Source organism: Anabas testudineus, chromosome 21 (assembly GCF_900324465.2).
Source record: "Anabas testudineus chromosome 21, fAnaTes1.2, whole genome shotgun sequence".
NCBI classification, from domain to species: Eukaryota; Metazoa; Chordata; class Actinopteri; order Anabantiformes; family Anabantidae; genus Anabas; species Anabas testudineus.
The window spans coordinates 16050849-16070537 of NC_046629.1; the positions used below are offsets into that span (position 1 = coordinate 16050849).

General features: G+C 40.6%; 1 protein-coding gene across 3 annotated transcripts in view; it reads left to right on the forward strand.

Moving 5' to 3' along the window:
- Window positions 1-5346: 5346 nt before the first annotated feature.
- epha3 (eph receptor A3) overlaps window positions 5347-19689 on the forward strand; it is an 81417-nt gene continuing 67074 nt past the window's right edge. For all 3 annotated transcript variants that reach the window (XM_026376301.1, XM_026376302.1, XM_026376303.1), the window contains exons 1-2: window positions 5347-5522; window positions 13049-13113. In XM_026376301.1, the coding sequence (XP_026232086.1) occupies window positions 5429-5522; window positions 13049-13113 (159 nt within the window). In that variant the 5' untranslated portion in view covers window positions 5347-5428. The remainder of the gene's footprint in view (window positions 5523-13048; window positions 13114-19689) is intronic.

Consider the following 19689-nt stretch of genomic DNA (forward strand, 5'->3'; position numbering starts at 1 on the left):
AGCAACAGACCTGTCTGCCTTTCCAATGAGGACCCCTCATAGTGAAACCAACAGATAACTTATAAACTTATATTTGGAACTATTATCATAGACATGACCTTTTATTAACCAACTCTTAATAAAAGTAATGCTAGTATAGGTTTTACATGTTTCCTACTGTCCAAGTTTAGGGAGTATATGTAAAGGCATGGTATTAAATGTGTGTGTGTGTGCTTTCCTCCTTTATCTGAGAACAAAACTCCTCCAAATGACATCATTTGGAGGAGTCTTTCGTTTCAAATGATGTCATCTTGCTTATTTTAAGGAGGGCAGATGATGTCATCCGGAGGATTCTTCAGCTAGCATATTTAAAAAAATGAAAGGCTTTAAAAGTCACTGAAGTGGCCTTCACTACACTGAGTGTGTTTTAAATGAATGAAGCTAAACATTTGTTTTTATCTGCATGATGCTTTTTTGAAACTAACTAGCTGAAGTGCTACATGTCTTTGTTTGTGAGAGTTCATGAATAAAAACGCAAAACCTGGATATTTTGGGAAATGCATTTCTGCAGACATTGTTCCAAAACCTTAACTAGTACGTCTGTGTGTGTGTGTGTGTGTGTGTGTGTGTGTGTGTGTGTGTGTGTGTGCATGGATCTAATCCTATAGCAGATGGAGGGGGAATAGTATCCAAGATGATACTGGCAGGAACAACAGAGGGAATGAGATGCAGGTTGAGACACTGTCCTTCAAAGTAGATGAGAGCTGATTCTATGACTGATGTCTTCTCGTTTCAGGACATGATTCCTTTCCAGAAAACTCCTATATATTCATTCATTATTGATTCATTGATTATTTATCATTGTGCAACACAATGACATGTCTCTATTTTACATTCAGCTCCGTGATCAATTAGGCCTGTTATACTTCAAGCATTTGTTTCTATGCAATTAAAATGATGAAGCGATATACTGTACATGCAAACTAACATCTGACTTTTGTTCTAGAGAGAGAGCGAGGGAGAGGCAACCGAGTGAGAGAGTTTATGACTGCTTGTTTGCATTTTTGTCTCTTTGTGACTAAACCTCAGTGCCATCAAGGAACCCAAAAGTTGTTCCCTTCCCCTTTTAATTACCAGCTCTTATGGTTTAGCCTTGTTTAGTTATCCTCCAGTAAATAAACCCTCATGTCAGAATGTTTCAGGGTATTACCCAGCTCCAGGCCTTAGTGCCTAAATGTGTTCTCGGCTAAGTCAGTGCTGTACATTTTTAGAGACATGATTAGAAGCATTCAGATCGGATTCAGATTCAAGTCAGTTCTTTGCTTGCCTGGCCAACCTTTCTCAAGTCAAGATTTACTAGTCGCCTGGTGTATGTGAGCGATATCTTCCTTGTCTCACATAGTTATGTGAAGCTGTATTTAAGTAAAGGATTTAATTTATTATCTTTTTTCCAGTTATCACCCAGTCAGATGGCCATTATCAGTTGTTATCACATTATAATTAGGCTTCAGTAAAGATAAACAAAATATGGACACTCAAATAACCTCTCTTTCTTAATATAACCAAGTCGTCTTTGTGCGTTTATTATTGTAACAATGACAACAGAGGTCTTACATGTAATAATGACACGCTGAGCTGAGGATGACTGCATACTGAGCCGACTATGATTGAAGTAGGGCCCTACTAACCCACTTCTATGTTCCTATTAACAAACTGAACATGGCCATTTAATGAAGTGATAACATTTAGAGCAGGTGCACTTGGTTGCGTTATGTTGCTGCTTTTCTCAGCCACCGGCCATCTGCTTACACTGCTATCCTATTCTTTCAGTGGGCAATAATCTCATCTTCTGTCATATCTATAAAAAAAAAAAAAAAAAACAAGCACATAACAGCAAACCCAAAAAATCTACAGCCAACATCTTTTATGCTCTAATCCCTGCCAGGCCCTGTAGTGGGTGGATGTGGAAAGAGAAAGTTGTTTGTAGTGGGAAGGAGGCCCGGCTCTGTCTCACAGGACCCTGTTATGGCAGGTCAGTCAGTCCTATCAGAGCAGCCTCCCACTTGCCTCTCGGTGGGTGAGAAGGAGACTTTGCCACATGAACCATAACCTAATTAATCACTGGTGCAAATGCAGGAAACGGACGGGGCACTTGATTTCTTTGTGTAAACACTTAGGCGCACTCAGCTAAACACATTCATCATAAGATAAGAATAAACACCTCTCGGCTGGTGCTGATATTAACATGTATTTCAAAACCTAATTCCTCTGTCTGCCGCTAAATCAGAGACTTGAAATTGTCTGTGACTGTTAAAATAATTGTTTATAATCAGAGGCACCGGCTTCCACTGCTTTTACTCTATTTGACAATATCACTAAACTCCTGAAAGGAGATAAGTAATGCTGTCTGTACAAAATAAATATTATTTGCAATGCAAGTTATTTTGCCAAGTGGAGCAAGTGTCTGACAAGTGTTAGTTTTAGTATTATTGTGAGAACCATCACTATCCCTCTTGAATGGATACACAATGACCGTAGTGGTATGTTTATAGCACACATGAGTATAATACACATTAAAATATCTACAATTGGTCTTTAATCTAGAATTGGACAGGCTGCTGCAGTTTTGTTCAGTTTTAGATTTCCCCGTAGAGCTGTAGGAAAATAAAAGAAAGACAAGGAAAAAGGGGTGAGGAGTGGTGGTGCTGCCAATAGTTAGAAAGCTGCCCTGGTATAGTGTTTGCTGTGGGGGGATAGTGTTACATGCCAGCAGCCTGCTGGCTTCTATATGCTGTGACTATAGAGGAATGTGCCGCATTAGAACCACAGGGAGGAAGAGGGTACTGACGGCGAGCACAAAGCACAGTCAACCTATTTGCTTTTGTTTGTCCTTTGCGTGTTACCGTGTAAGGAGGCCGGGCCTTGATGGCTTAAAAATGGCATCTCCTGAAGAACATCTGCTCTGTGAGTTTGCAGCGTATCACCGCCATGTCAGGACACACCATGACTTACAATTGTGGCTTTGAATCAATATTTTCCTCCATCGCATACTAGATTGTTCCAATGGCACGAGTTCAAGAATGGACAAGCGCTCATTGAGAAGAGGGAAAAAATGTTGGAGTGAACAGACGGGAGGGACCCGTTGCATTTTTCCAATTCACCACAATCAGAAACAGATTTTCAGCAATTAGTCTGAACTAACTTGCAGTTTTGTTGACTAAAGTCACAGTGACAGTGCCTTTTAGACAACCAAATGAAACCAATTACTACTGGCTATGTCTGACTGTCAGCATGAACTTCGGTCATGTGCCACGTTATAATCAGATTCACTAATTATCCACGATGCTAGTAATGACTCTTTTTTTTATTTGGCAATAGCCGTTTTTGATACTTGTAATTGCACAATTTTCTTCTCATGTAGAGAAAATGAATGAGTGAAATATTATTAAGCACATGGCTGCTTTTTATTTCAGACTTCCAGTTTAGCCATGATCCTTTTAATTCTCCATTATTACGTTGTAGAACATGTACAGAACATGAAAATAAATTCAGTCGCTCGCTCAGAAAGTCCAGTATGACCGGTCTTTGAATTGATTGTTAGCTGTGAGGCCTGTGGTATTAATCTATTTCAGTGTCTAATAAGTGAATTAGTGGGTTGTAGAGGATGATGTATGAAGAAGGCTGGTACATCTAAAACCTGCTGTAAATCCACATGCCACTGCCACTTAATAATGTGGCCGGAGACCTCCTGGCATCATTCCTCTCTGTATCCAGTGACAACCTGAAGCTCATAAATCACTCAGAGTAAAATAGTGCTCCGGGTTTGCTGTTAAGTAATTTTCTCCAGAATATCTCCATTAAATGCACTGTAAAAAACGCTGCAGTTCATTTTATAGAACTCCAGAACAAACTGCTAGCTACATAATATACTGAACATGACAAAATAAAAACATTATGTGCGTCTTCTCAAGCACAGTGTTTCCTATTCGGTGTCATAATTATTTACATAAATACTCATACAAATACTTATCTCATTTGCTGTCTACCGTAACCTTCGATATGCCTTTTCGATTTGATTTACCTTTTATTTTTGTCCGTTTCCTCTGAGTGGCCCCTCTGTGTGCGCAGTGTCTTTTAACTTCTCTCATACGTCAAATGCCTTCCCAATTTCCAGCTCCCACCCCCCCCCTCCCCGACCCCCGCCACAACAGCTGGCGTCTCAGCAAGGGCCTTGACGTTACACTGCCACGCCAGCCTTTCAGTGCGGATCAAGTATTGTGGTGTTAAGGGCCCCTAATAGCCCTCACAGACAACAGCACGTAGTAGACCCAAATGGAAGCACATCATATGTCTGTTCACACAATGGCTGTCCTTCAGTCATTAAGACATGGCAAAAAGTATAAACAGGATCGTAGGTTTTGCATCAGTATAATAGTTTTTAAAAAGTTTCAATCTGACCTTGGTTTATGGGTTTAACTTGTAATAAGAACTAATATGTAACAGGCAAGACAAAAAAACAGTTTTTCCCCAAAACGCATTGCTCGTGTAATTTGCTTAACTTCACTTCACTTTCCACTGACAAAATAAAACAAACAACTGTGTTCTGTTTGATGTAAAATAAGGCTATAAACATGTCCTCCCCGGGCTATTCCAAAGTCCACATTAAAATGACAGGATCCTGTGAGCTGCTCCAGTTTCTAGATTTAAAGCAAGTGTGCAGTCAAAATTTAAAAAACCAAGGCATTCCTTAAATGTCATCCAAAGTCGCAGCCCACGGTGGGTTGTTTTATTAAAAAAAATGTCAGGTTCTTTGGGTTTTACAGTGTTATTCTGAGACAGAAAGAAAAAGGAGGAACAAGTTAAAGGTGCATCTGATTTTACAATCACTTATTGGGAAAAGGGTCTGTGCAGAGTGTGGATTCATACAAGCAGAACTGCTAGTCACATACTTCCTGTTTATAATCAAATCACATTACTTTATTATTTAATTAACGTTGTGGGAGAATAAAGCATTAAATACTGCATGTCCTGAGTAAAAGTACTGAATATGTGATTAGATTTTTATAGTAATAGGTCACAGGAAAATATAACATTGCCCCTTTATTCTTTGATTTCTAATATTTCTCTTACTCCCTCTCTATTTCACTTATCCAAATTCCAGTTTTGGAGCCAGTCTGGCTGTAAAAAAAATAAAATGCTGAATGGCTGAGTTTGTCATTCAGGGAAAAAAAAAATACGCAGTGGATAAACTGACCTGTGATGAACTTAGGAGCTGTCGTTTTTTTTTTTTTTTTTTTTTTTGCTGTCTGTCAGACTCTGTAGGACCCAGCGGAAAACTGCTCCAACCGGAGGGAGACGGAGCAAGAGAGAGGGAGAAAGCTGAGTGGGGAGAAGACGCTCTCAGATCAGTCAGTGGCTTCATGGAGTTATGTACCTCTGATCCGCCGCCATGGATTGCAATCCGCGATCGCTCCTTTTCATTTTACCTCTTTTATTGTCCTGCGTTATTCCTGTGTTCTCCATCATCTACCCCCCGAATGAAGGTAAGGAAACTCTCAGCTTTTGCAGACATGTGTCTCTCTCTCTCTCTCTCTCTCTGTGTGTGTGTGTGTCTGCGCGCGCTCGTGTGTTCGTGTGAACGGTGCGTTACAGCACGGGCCGGTGCCGTGCGCTCGCGGTGGACTTGATTCTGTCCGAAATTACAGTGACAACAATGACAAGATTATCTAAAGTGAAGCAGGGGGACGCCGGAGACCAACGACTGTCAGTATCTAACCACCAGCCGACGATGTTTAGATATTAAACTTGTAAATAGATCCAAAACAAGCAGACAAGGAAGCCTCGTTTCGGTCAGTCGGTCGAACCAGGGGTTAATAGTTGTTGAAATTGGGCTGAACTGATCAAAGCCCACATCGCAGAGTAATTACGGGATGAATAGGTGCAAAGAAAAGCCCTGTGTCTGTGTTTCAAGGAAAGCTTCGTGCTGATCTGTTTTCTCCTTTTGGGGTAGACGCCCCAGTGAAGCTCACAGTCGCACCGATTAGAAAAGCAATAATTACGCGTGTAGTGCGTAAAAACGCGGATGAACGGGTTTGTTGTTTTGACCCGATTTTAAAACTAAAAAAATCAGCTGACTTGTATCTACAGGCTGCTCTGAGTATTATGCAGTCACATACTTGCTGTATTTTAGAGTGCAATTATAGGCCTGTTTATGTCTGACGTTTAGTTAAACGACGGCGCGGCAAACGGCTTATTCCCATTTATTTCTAATGCAAGTTCGACTCACTTCTTCTGCACCGTGTTCATGTGCACGTTTGGAAACCAGGCAGAGTCTCAGAGACCCGGCTCGATCTCGGCACAGTAACTTCTGCAAACACGTGAAACTCGCGCTAAAAACAAGAAGAAACAATATCAACCCCAGATTATTCTTATCTTAACACAAAAAAGCAGTGGCACATTTCCTGATCTAGAAGTACGTGTTAAGGTTAGAAGTCTATTTTTATATTTTTTAAATTGTAAAGGGAAGGCTCAGCCGTGCTGAAGGTGCTGTGAGTTCTGCAAATGTCACTGCAAGAGGCGAAAAAAGCGTTTGGGTGAAGATGTGGGTCAGAGTGTCTGAAGGAATATGGATCACAAATACAGATAAACCCTGGAAAATAACAGAATAAATAGAAAAGAAATAGTCCAGCATATTAAAACACACTTTCGTTTTCAAAAGGTGCTTGACGTGAGATAAGTAGGAAATATATCAACATAGATCTGATTGATAATGTCATTAAAGTAATTAAACGGATCGGAACAAGCTCTTAGTGGGTCTAATGTGCTCCACAGTAATTAAATGTTGAGGCTGACAAGTGGAGGCACAGAGTGTTGTTCTGATCCCTCCGCCGCCCATCGAGGCAACTGGAAAAAGTATTTGTGTGGCATAAATTAGGATGTTTGGAAAGTTTTGGTCCAGGCCAGGTCAGAACAGAACGGCAGCTCTAGTCTGTCAGAAACACCCTAAAGCGTAAATTGCCCTGAACGTGCAGTGTGTACCAGGCTGTAACCCAAATAAACCATCGATCGTGTTGTTTCCCTTTATTAAAATCGACAGTGAGGTGACTCTTTTTGCTCTGAGAGGAGCAATAGCCGAACAGAGACACGCACTTTATTTCCATTTGTGAACATGCACAAAGTTTCCTCCTTTGCAAATTCACTTCAAAGTGAACAGTTAAAAAACGGTTTTAAACCAAAACCTGGTTTGATCCACTGAAAGAAGATGTTGGTTGAATGTGGACCAGTCCTTCGATGGGGCCTGTTACAAAATGATTGTGTCTTCTTAGTCTAATGTGTCAGACACACATGGCAGTCATGCTGCTCTGTGCTCATAGTTGTTATTGTGGCACAAGGAGATTATAAGGTTTCATTTATAAAAGCCTACTTAGCTTCGAATCGGCTGATTTCCAATATGAAATCCAGTGAAAAAAGTGAAAAGAAAGTGACTGAATCAAGGTCAAATCGGCCTGCTGCAAAGTTAGGCTGTGCTCTGAGGAACTTTTATTCCAGGCTGTGACAGTCCAGATTAGAGTAGCTCTGGTTTATTGAAATAAAAGGCTGATAGGAATTTAAAATCACTTATTATTATAGCACTTCAGGACAAACAAGACCGCACTTCACAGTGTCCAAACATACACGAGTCCAGTGGCACAAAAAGGTGTGTATGCGTTAGAGTGCGCGTCAGAGAGGGAGAGGGACTCAGAGAGGGTGGAGGCTGCGCCTCGGAGATAGAAAGAGAAGAGCTACATCCTCTACCGGGTCCTCAAGTTAGTGGGAAACAGCAAATGGTGACAATAAGAAGAACAAATCAGTTTCATTCACCTGTCCAACGCACGCATCTGCCAGAGAGGGTCAGTATCGAGCCGCGCCGTCTCCGTATTGCGTCTTAACGCATACGCGCGATTGTGGCGCATTTCTCTAAACAGGGTGGGGAGGGTTGGAGGGTCCACTTCGAGTGATCAGGGCACTGATTTTCAGTGTGGATGCACGATCAAAAACAGGTCCTGTTGTTAATTGTCGCTTCCAGAATAGTGGCTTAATAAAGTAATTTCCAGCCCAGAAAGCCACGATTTATGGAGCATGTGTCAGCAGCCTACCAGAGAACACAAAGTCACAGCAATTCTTCTACTTATCCTTTATTTTCTCCACTTATTATACTTAATAATTAACTCAAATGGGTGACAAACAAAGTCCCTGCCCCACTCTCTGCCTCTCTTTACTTTGGTCAAGTCGTTTCACTCGAGCTGCGCAGTCAGTCAGTGCTGACATGATGCAGGACTGGAGACAGATTTTACAGGTTTCTGTCCTGCGGCCGATCTGTTGCAGATCAAATCCAGTCTGAAAACGCGCAGCAGATCGTGAAAAGATGAAAAAAAAAAGGAGAGATGGATGAAAAAAAAAAAAGGGATGTCTATTCTACTTGGAGAAGGATGCACTCCTTCACCGACACTGTGGCTTTAAGAAAGTTCTCCATAAATGGGGAAATTAATTAATAGAATGAGATTCCATATGAGTTCTCATAGATCTATAACATAATAGATTAATTCATTACATAACGATTGAGGAAACGTATTTTTCATGGTAAACAAAAACTGTATTACAAAAACTCCGTTTTAACGGGACGATGCCAAACTTGTGTTAGTTATTATCTTCCTCCTCATTTATAAGGAGACCGGACAAATTAATTCTATATTTGTTTTTTTAGATTTATAGCCAATCTCGGAAACATTTTATGAATTCATTTATTCATTTATTTAATTATCATGATTTCTAGTTAATAACATTCACTGTGCAGCTGTGATGAGGTCGTAATGATGTTGCAGGAAAAGTTGAGGAAAAACAAAAAAAAACAAACAAACAGAGAAAAGAGTCATTTAAGTGCAGACAGATGGGAGATGTCGTTTCATTTTTTTTTTTCCACATTAAATCGAATAATTCAATTCAAAAATAAAGTTGTTAGTTGCCTTTTGCTTTGGCGCAGCGTGGCTCTTTGCGTTGGCCCCGCTGCGGGACGTCGGGAGGCCTCGGGTATTTTTAGCCAGTGGTAGGGAAGGCTTGGTCCAGGAGAGCCCGGCACAGTGAGTCCCGCTGGGGACTGATAGGCGTTTTGTGAGCGATGGTACCTTTCAGAGGTGCTGGGAATGTGCTTACACACGCCCCTCCTTTAAAAATAAAAACTGCTGCCTTTTCCCTGCATACAAGCTCATATTTATATGTATTATCTGTCTTGAGCAAACACTGAGCTGATGATCGAGAGTGGAATCCTCAATATAACTGCAGGTGGTTCAGACTTCACAGTTGGATTAAACAATAACTGTGTAGGTTGTGCTGCATGTCTTTATGTGTGTGTGTGTGTGTACCTGGCAGAAGTGTAAGACAGAGGGGTAGAAGAAAGTAAGAAACAAATAAAAGACAGAAAGAATGGAAGAAGAAAAAGAAAAAGGAGCCAGGAATGGGGGCAGAGGGGCTGGGCAAGCAGCAGCAACATCAGACAGCGACTCTGCACTTGAATAATTCATAATGGGAGGTGAACACTTCACCCTTTAACACAGACACAAGTCGCCTTGCTTTGCCTGCACTGCGGCCTGCCAGCCTCCACATGCACAGAGCCGAGCTCAAAAAGAGACAAAATTCTTCTCGCCGCTTCCCCCTTCAGAACTGTATGGAAGACGGGGAACATGTATCTGTGCTGTTTTTGTTCTCGCTCTGAACAGAGTGGCTCACTGCAGCTCTCAGATGGGAGACACGGTGATCAAGCCATGTGTTGATCCTAGACCAGCATTTCTTACTGTGACCGTGGCTGAGGATTTAATATCCCTGTACATCTGCTGGGAACCAGCCTCTTTCATCATATTTTACTGGGCGTGTGTTAGTTAGTACCAGGCAGTGAGAGAAATTTATGGGACCGCTGATTTAAAGTTTGCGCTAGGCAGTTATAATGGTTGATTTAACTGTTAAATTATGAGAAGATAGACATCAAAATGGGCGCCCCGCCGATCTTTGCGCCAGCGTTTCATGTTAATATTTTAAAGTATATGCCAAGAGATATTAGGTCACTAGCAAAGTGAAGAAAATAATGGTTTTACTGCTGGTTGATGCACTAACCCTCCTATTCCAAAAATCAATCTATTCCCATCAGTTTATCATAGAAACCGTCTGGTTGCCTGTGGTGTTGTTTCTTCTACTCCCCTTGTGTTGGGGTCAGTGTATGTGTGTGGGTGTTTGATGGTGGCCTGGGCATGTGTCATATATTGATTCACCTGTTTCTACCTCTGTGATGTTTTGCTCCCTCCCAGACAGGCTGGCTCAGTTTGCTATTAATACTCCTAGTTCCCGTTTAGAGGCTCTCCCTGATGGGGCAGGGGCTATATGCTTGGCTGGCGCTTGCTTGCTAACTGACTGTGTATGCATGTGAGAGAGAGAGAGAGAGAGAGTGAGGAAGACTGTCAGCAAATGTTTGTCCGTGCACTTATTTCGTGCCTGCTTGAGTGTGCATGTGCAGGAAAATGTGTACCTTCTAGTGAGCATGTAAAAAAGTGTATACACACGCCATATATGTAAATAATTGGCGTTATCCAAAAACACTCCTTACTAACCCTATAATGTGCTTTATAAGGTGTTCAGCATTTGGAAGTGGTGTCGGGATCACTATATAATGCACTTAAAGCACTTCATGTACACTACTTCTCTGCACTGCTCCCCGTTTTAGAGTTAAAGAAAATTACAGTTGCATGGCTTAAACGCTTAGTAGCTATGACACAATATGACTATGATTAGCAAGTGGTTGAAATCACAATTGGCTGCTTTCTTTTTGAGTTGATGTGCATGTATTAATTGGTGCACCTTGGTACATATACACCATTTTGTGTTACTTTAAAGTAGTGTTTATGCATGTCAACTGTGTGCATATGTGTGTGTGTGTGTGTGTGTATAGGTGCTCATTTCCCCAGCCAAGTGCAGCTGGAGGGGGCTTTTTTCCTCGCGCGATATGAGAGCCGTCTAATTTTCTGCTCTCAAATTCCCCCACTCGGCTCAATTTGAGTGGTGGGCTCGGCTCGTTGAGAAATGTAAATTGGAAGCAATGGCCCTGGATGCTGAGCTGCTATTATCTGACATGAACAGATATCTTCATTAGACTCTAATACATGTAGAAATGTGTCTGCTGCCACTCAACGAGCGAGAGTGAGTTGGCACGGCCCGCAGCTCAGGTGAGACTCAGTTGGGCAGCTTATTGAGCCAGGAATTTGGTAATGACTATATGTGTGTGTGTGTGTTATCCTTTCTCTGTTTTCCTTACAGGTTTTTTATTGTGTTGCCAAACTAGCTGACACTTATCAACCCCCCCTGAAGAAAATGATGATTTCCATCTGAACCTTTATTGTAGTGTGAAAAAACAATTAGTTCACAGGGCAGCGAAATCACTTCGCTCCGTTAATGTATTTTTTGTCGCTTGTATAATAATCATTTTCACTGTGCCGCTGTGGTCCTGCGTGACCCGTAAGCACTCCCCTTTGAACATCTTGGGAAATGTGTACACTTGTGCTTAGCAAAGCTCTGAATGGGAGAATACAGGGAGATTGTATCCCTTATATTTTCACAGTGAATAGAGTTCCAGCTGCAGGGCCTGTCTGCACTGCCGCTTCACTCGGCTGTGTATGTATGTGCTTGCTTGGCTAAGTGTGTGTGTGTGTGTGTGGACGTGTGCACTTATTTGTGTGTGTGTGTTGAGCTGTGGACTGATTTGCTCTCAGCAGGATAAGAAGAAAGAGGCTGAGTCAGTTTCAGATTCCAACTTAAAGGGAGAGACCATCAGCAGAGTACCACTGTATTGATTTTTATCTATTCTTGTTAGCTGATTATTTAACCTTTACTTTTTTCATTCGCCATCTTAAACATAAACTAATTAGTTTGTCATTTTAATTTAGTTTTTTTAATTCATTTACATCCAAAAGGATTTTTTCAGAAAACTTACTCAGTTTCATATTCAATAATTAAAAAATAGATATAATTACATAGTTTTTGCTGTATCATCATTTCTTATTCTAAAGTCCACTATTATACCTTCTATTTTTTTATTAGAAGTGAAAGCGTTACTACTACTTATGTTACTACTAACAATCTGGTGACAAACTGCAGTGGCAGCCTCTGAAGGAATACACGGAGTATAGGGCTGCCTCTACATGCCCAACTCCACATGTCATGGTTTATACTGACAGTTGTACTCGACGACAATCATTGACACCAGAGCCGCGTATACTAAGAATAGAAAATGTTTCCGATCATTCTTCTGTGCTTGAGGAAGCTACTTTATGTTAAGTTAATTTCACTGAACCTGTTTGCATACGCGTAAAAGCTCACCTGCATTTTGCGCTGCATACTCGCCTGAGGAGGTGGGCAGTTAAAGTGCAATTACCAGAAAGTCATGACACTAAAATTATGCTGTGTTACACCTTCAGTACTGACATGGCTGCTATAAAGTTCACCATATGAAATCCATTTCGCAAACCCAAAGCCTCAACTTGCTCTATCACGCTAATGGAGTTCCTTGTCTTATTTGTTCTGTGTCAAATTCCTACTATTTGACATTGATTTCCCTGACTGCTGCTGGTTTCATGTCTGAAACTATGAATTCTTGGCAGGGTGCACGCATAAAGCTGTATTTCCAGTGATTACACGTGGATTTAGATTCTGTTTCCAATGTGACCAATGGAAGTTCGGACCACTTCTGAAACTAGGATTATTATTTTGATGTTTAGCTTTAAAGTACATTCTCACAGTCCAGTTGTGATGGCTGAATGTGGGATGGGTCAGATAGGTCAAAAACATGAATTTTGAAAAATGAGCGCTGTGTATGTGTGTGTGTGTGTAAGTGTGTGCGTGCATGTCGAGTGGCAGCTGAGTAAATAGAGTTGTGATCCGAGGTTGGTGATGCCTCCTGTGGGATTAGATAAGGGCTAATTGGGGCTAACAAGGACTAGACACTCATGTGCTCTCTTTGTTTTTCCCCCTCTCCTTCTCGTTCTCACCACAGTCAACCTGTTAGACTCTAAGGCAAGTCAAGGGGAGCTAGGATGGATTTCCTACCCATCACATGGGGTGAGTATCCTTTATCTCTGTATTAACCTGCATCATGTGTAACGTGCTTACATTTGGGAGACAGATCCATCAAAATGAACTGGGGCTCAGCCCTGCACCACATTAAATCAGGATTCAAACTCCTGTGGTTCTCACTGAGTCAAGCCAAGTGAGAAGCAGATTAACCCACTTTTCTTTAGCTGTGTTTTTGTTTGTTTGTTTGTTTTTTTCTTTTTTTTTTTTTTTTTTGGTCCATTCTCCATCTCGCAGGTTAAAGGTTAAGCATTCAGAGCTTGCCATGTGGTCAAGATGCTTAAAAGAAAATATACTGCATGCATGTATGGTTGTTTATTTGACTTTGTGTGTGTGTGTGTGTGTGTGTGTGTGTGTGTGTGTGTGTGTGTGTGTGTGTGTGTGTGTGTGTGTGTGTGTGTATTTAAAGATAGATTAAGGAATTAAAGGATTTTAGGTTGTAGACACAAAGGAATCCACACAAGGATGTAATAAGCTTAGTCCCCTTTTTAGTAAATATCACTTCACCAACAGATATAGCGTCTTACTTCTGTTGCATGTAAGCATTGTAATTCCATTGTTAAGATTTCACTTGTTAATCCTTTTTTTTTTTTACTTAATTGACCATAACCCCCACTTCATTCCATCTGTCATACATATTGACACAGTTAAAACATACTAGTAGGTAATAACAGGCTTTTAAAACACATTTTCTATAAAGAAAGATATGAATTTCTGCTGCTTCTTTTCAATTCCTATATTCTAACTGTAGCAGGTCTCTCTCAAGAATCATATAGCCTTCATCAAAACTAACCACCAACGTTGCAGCAACATCGTCCCATACTTTTGGAAAACAATCTACGCAGCCTCATCTATCAGCCTCTCTCTGTTACCAAAGTCAGTGTTTATTTGTCTAACTAGTTAGACTACTGTGCCTCAGGGCTTCCCCACATACACATGCACACAGACACACACACACACACACACACACAGTTCCTTGTTTTTCCTTTATTAAGTGTTAGAATTACTCCTTGGCAGTGGCTTAAGGTAATCCAGTCATTTGTTCCTCTGAGCTGCCAAACCTTGTTTCCCTCGGCCATATACAGCACTGGCATCGTTACAACGCCGAGTTTCTTCATGAGGTTGAACCACAATGTAAAAAAGATCCAAAGGAAAAACTGCAGGCTGTTTTAAAATGTGTTTGGTCCAGACACAATTGTAGGCTACAGGACAACTGTGTGATCAGTTCAAGGGAGAGATTGATGTTGTGATGATAGAAGTTGTTCATAAGAGCAAGTAGGAAAAAGCACACCGATATCGGGGACTTGATCCAGCGCTGGACACTGGAATGTGCGTTGGAGGTTATGCAGTGTGTGCAGCGAGCTCTGTTTGATTTCACGTTATTTGTTTTGACCAAGTTGAGATGAAAAGTGTGTGGTTACACAGTTTGTAAAAATGCTGCAGGAATGAGAGCCAGAGTCCTTCTTAAATAAGAATAACTCCAGAGAGGACAGGAGAGGAACAAAAAGAGGGATGAAGAAAGGAAGAGAGTGAGAAAAAGATGTGAGAGGGAAGGACAGGAAAGGATGAAAGAGAGCGACACACAGAGAGATATTGCTGATGATCAAGTCCTCAAGGTGAATCATCTGTAATTACTCACGTCATCCACTGACTGCGCTCCGATAAGCAGCCTGCCCTGGGACACTGCTGCTCACAAATGATTTCTCATAATGTGGCAGTGGCACCGAGCCCTCGCACACACACGCACACACACACACACACACACACAAGCAGTCACTCACATTGATGGAGAGGCCGTGGCTATTGGCCTACTGAGACACAACGTGCTCCAATCAGAACAAATTAAGAGCTTAGCCTCCCCAGGATGTTCACTCTAGAGCCACCAACTGGACTGACAAGTGTGTGCGTGTGTCTCTGTGTGTGTGTGTGTGATCCAGATATATTGTTATCTGTCTGGGAGGCAGGCTGATTGCTGAGCAGTGTCCAGGGGGCTTAGCCCGTTGCAAGACTAAAGAGTGTTAAAGATTACATTCTTGCGTGCTTTGAAAGCATTCTTCAGTAACAAACCAACACCCCAGACACTGGCTCTGCATACAAAATAGAATTAATGGGCATATACGAAGTAAAGTCCATTTTTCATAGGAATCAGCAGGGGATACAACTGCATTGCCATTTTTACCAGGATGGCTGTGTATTGATTTGCTTGTTTAAAACAAGCTGTAAAGTAACACAAAGTAAAGGTTTATTATTATTATTATTATTATTATTATTATTATTTGCAATTTGCATTTTGAAATGTCCAATTTAAGTGGCAATCGACATGATTTCTGTAGAAAAAAACTAGTGCTCACTGGATTTGAACTCTTCACATAGTGTCAGGAATAATAAAAGATATATATATATATATATATATATATATATATATATATATATATATATATATATATATATATATAACACACACACACAATCACACCTCATATTCCAGTTCTCAGGTCTAGAAGAGGAGGGTAGGGTGTGTGTGTAATGGCATGGCTTTTTATATTTTGGACCAAGTCCACCACTTCAGTCAGCCGGCTTTCTTTCCTTTTTTCTTTCCTGTCACTTCTTAAACCACACCCCTCCTTGCTATGCTGCCACCCCATCTGCAAAATCAGCCTGAGCGGCGTGCAATTCTCCCCCTGTTCCCCAGAAATAGAGAGGGTACAGAGAAAAGCCCGTCCATAAACGAGGATTAGCAGGTTGAGCTAAGGGACCAGAGAGGAGGAAGAAGAGGAGAATGTATAAAGTGTGTTGTGGTTGCTTTTCTCTGCTGACTGACAATACAAAATAACAATATACTGTACATTATTGCAATTTATATTAAATACATTAGGTCAAGAAATGCATCCCGCTTGTAGATTAATATATATATATAAATAAATGACTTTCTAGTCAGATCATAAATAAATGAAAAATGTCCCACCAGTGTAATAAATACACCTCATAGTAGTTTAAATGTACTGCAGATGTGGTTCATTGGAATTAATTAAAAAACGTACTTAGATTAATTAATTAATACCATGCATAGTTAACCCCAAGTTAGTAAAAGCTTAAAACATAAAATAAATGTTCCTTATCCAATCTTGTTGAAATGATTCACAAAAGCAGTAGGGTGTGTTCCAGCATCCTCCTGCAGTAGCTGTTGATGTGTCCTTGAGCAAAGCATAAACAGGGATTAGTAGAGATGCTAAAATCCAACGGGAATGAGGAAGAAGAGGAGGAGTGTATTCAAGTTTCCCTTTGGTGAGACCGGCTGGTGAAGTGTCTCCTGACTGATGTGCTACAGTTGTCGTGTCTGTGACCCCATGACCCCTATGGAGCCCAAAACATAAGCCTGCCCCGCACTTGTTGTGGACGCTCCAGTTTTTAGATCTGTCCCCAGTTTTAAGTGGTACAGTTTAAAATAGAGTTCAATAAGAGCAGTAACCAAAAACCCCATCACTGACACAGTCCACAAAAAATAAAGCCATTATGATTAAACCTTGGAAGACGAGATGCCCATTCTCAGGCTCGTTTCCTACAACACAAAACATTGTTACCCTATACTGGTCCACGTACTGGTCCATTAACTCTCATTGACCTGCATGTCTTTGAAGTGGATGAACTGGCATGCTGACTCGGGGACTCCGAGACCTGCATGTTGCCATAGTTGTAATGTGTTGGGCAGATCAGGTTACCACACTCTATTTTACCGTTTTACATTTTCCTGTTGGCCTACCTACAGCACAGATCAGAGAAAACTAGGGGCGAGATCACACCAAACTGTGCCTCAGCTGTGGCCATCAGGGGTCAGGTGTCAAAGGTCACAAGGACTGCTGCAGTTTCCTAGTGTTGTTATATATCAATTAGATGCCAGGGAGAGGGGAGTTACTCCCCCCTGAAGAGAAACAAAGGGGTGTCCGCCTGTCTTTATCTGTGCTGTTTGACATACAAACAGTTCCACACACTCACAGTGGGAGTTGACTATGCTGGTGGCAGAGATTCCAGATATTGCAAAAAGTGAGACGTAGTGCCGGATTTGGAATACTTCACATATACATTTCCATTTTGACTAGTCAGAAAGGCTCATTGACTTTAATGGGAAAACTAATTCAAGATATCTAAAAAAATACAGTTTTGCTCTGTAAAGTAAATTAGAGATATCTCAAAACATATTTTTGATACTAAAATGACATGATTGTAGATGACACACAGACGCCATTATGCTATTTTAGCATTTACTAGAAATCTGCAATTTCTAACTAGTCAAAACTTAAAGTGACGATATCTACAATGCACTTTGACTAAATAAATAAACACATTTATTTATAGAGCACTTTTCTACAACGTGATTCACATAAAGAACAAAAAAAAAAAAAACAGGTAGCTCAACAAGTCTAAACAACCAAAGCACTATGCAAGTCAAATTCAGATAAGATAACTACAACTGAAATTCAACTAGTAGTATCTAAAAAGATATCTATAGTTTTGATTTTTATCTGGAATTCAATTAATGGATAGTCAAAACTGAATGTAGATATATTTAATTAGTCAATGAGGCATTCTGACTAGTCAAAATGGAACTACATATATCTATTATTGGAATTATGACTAGTCAAAATCTACTTGTGGATATCTTTAATTACAGTTTTGAGCAGTCTGATATACATTGCAGATATCTATAATGTGAACTCTTTTGGTCTAGGAAAAAGAATTGTGACTAGTTAAAATTGAGGTGTAGCTATCTTTAAATATCATTCTTTCTGGTCAGAATGCAATTGTAGATAACTTAATTGAAATTTGGACTAGTCACATTATAATTTCAACTAGTCCAAATCCAATTTTAGATGTCTTAAATGTGATCATGGATATTCAGTTTAAACCTCTTTAATATTAAAATGCCATAACCTGCTGCCGTTAATTAGAAGTACACACAGAACATGTAATTTCTAAGAGACAGGGTTGCAACCAAAGATGTGCTGCAACATACTAACATCATGGTGTGATGCGCATATTTCAACACCTTCGCTTACACAAGTCATCTATTTCTTTGCTTTCTTGGACAAAATGTGAACTTTCCTGTTTCTGCAGTAATTATTTTTAGCAGGTACTTCAGAGTATTTTTTAAATTGCAGCAGTGACAGATCACATCTGCACAAATGTTAGCTTGTTATTCAGCCCTGTGAGAAAGATGTTGTTAACCGTGACAGGGAAGGATACATTCTTTTCATTATGCTGAAGTAATTACAGTGTCTTATCAAACGCGATGTCAACAAAATCACTAATCAGATCCTGTCTGTCCTTTCTGCTGTGTCAGTCTGTCAGAATACATTTCTGCATGTCATCACATCAGTTTTTATTCTTTTATTTAGTCAAACTTCTAAACTTAACCGAACATGGCGAGGTCATATGTTAAGTTTATATATACCTACCTACATTTATCCCCACCCCACTCAATCCTGTCTACTTTCCCCTGTTATTGTTAGACCTGTAGAGAGCTTGGACTACACTCTGATCAATGAGGTGATGCCAAGGAAAGCAAGACGTGTGAGACTAAACACCAATGGAATCTCTCCTTTCAGTTTCCCTCTCACTTTGTCTTCGCCTCCTTCTTCCTCTTCCTCTTTTTCAGGCCCGTCTCTTTCACTTTCTTCTCTGTGTCTCTCTCTTTTCTCTCTCTCTCTCTCTCTCTCTCTCGGGGGTGTTTCATTAACTTTACTGTGAGATGAAAAGCAAGTGGCCATCCTTCAGCCTGAGAGATCCTTGAGCGCCAGACGCATAGATATGCTTTACACCCGCACCCACACGCACACACACACACACACCTACAGACAATGACACGCAAAAATACATGTAATGGAGAACCTAGACTTTCTTAGCTCGTCATTAATTTCTCTGTTCGGGCTGAAAGCACCTGCTGTGTCTGTCCGCTGTAGGACTTTAAACACTTCACATGAGCTTTATGTGAGTGTACATAAGTGTGTGTGTGGGTTTATGTTTCCATTAATGCTTGTGTGAAAGAAGCGATAATTCAGTTTCCACTTACCCAGAAATTCTCTTTCTCTCTCTCTTTTTTTTTTCTCTGTCTACAAAACACCGCCCATTCAAGCATACATTCATTCTGAATTTCATGGAGAAAAATAAAAAATAAAAAAAGAATCAATTTACACATTTATGCCAGTTGGTTTCAATGATTGTCATTTTAACCACAATGAGCCCAGTGTTTCAGGTGTTTGCCCATTCATCACCGCTATTATTCAGTGTTGATTTGCCTGGACAACGAAGGCAAAGCGCATGATCAATGAGTCTTCCCGCTGTGTTGGATTCAAAAGGAATGACCCCGATTTCTTTTTCTCCTCTCCTCCCTCATTGCTTTCTCCCAGTGGAGGGAAAATGTAAGATAGACACGAACGTTCCTGGTTTTACACTCACATCTGTCTGTACTTCGTAGCTTCTTTTGTTTCTTAGTGGATTCAGCACGTTTCCTTTAGTAGCAGTAGTTCTGTGATGCAAATAACCAAGACTGCAGCTTGAAAGGCCTCA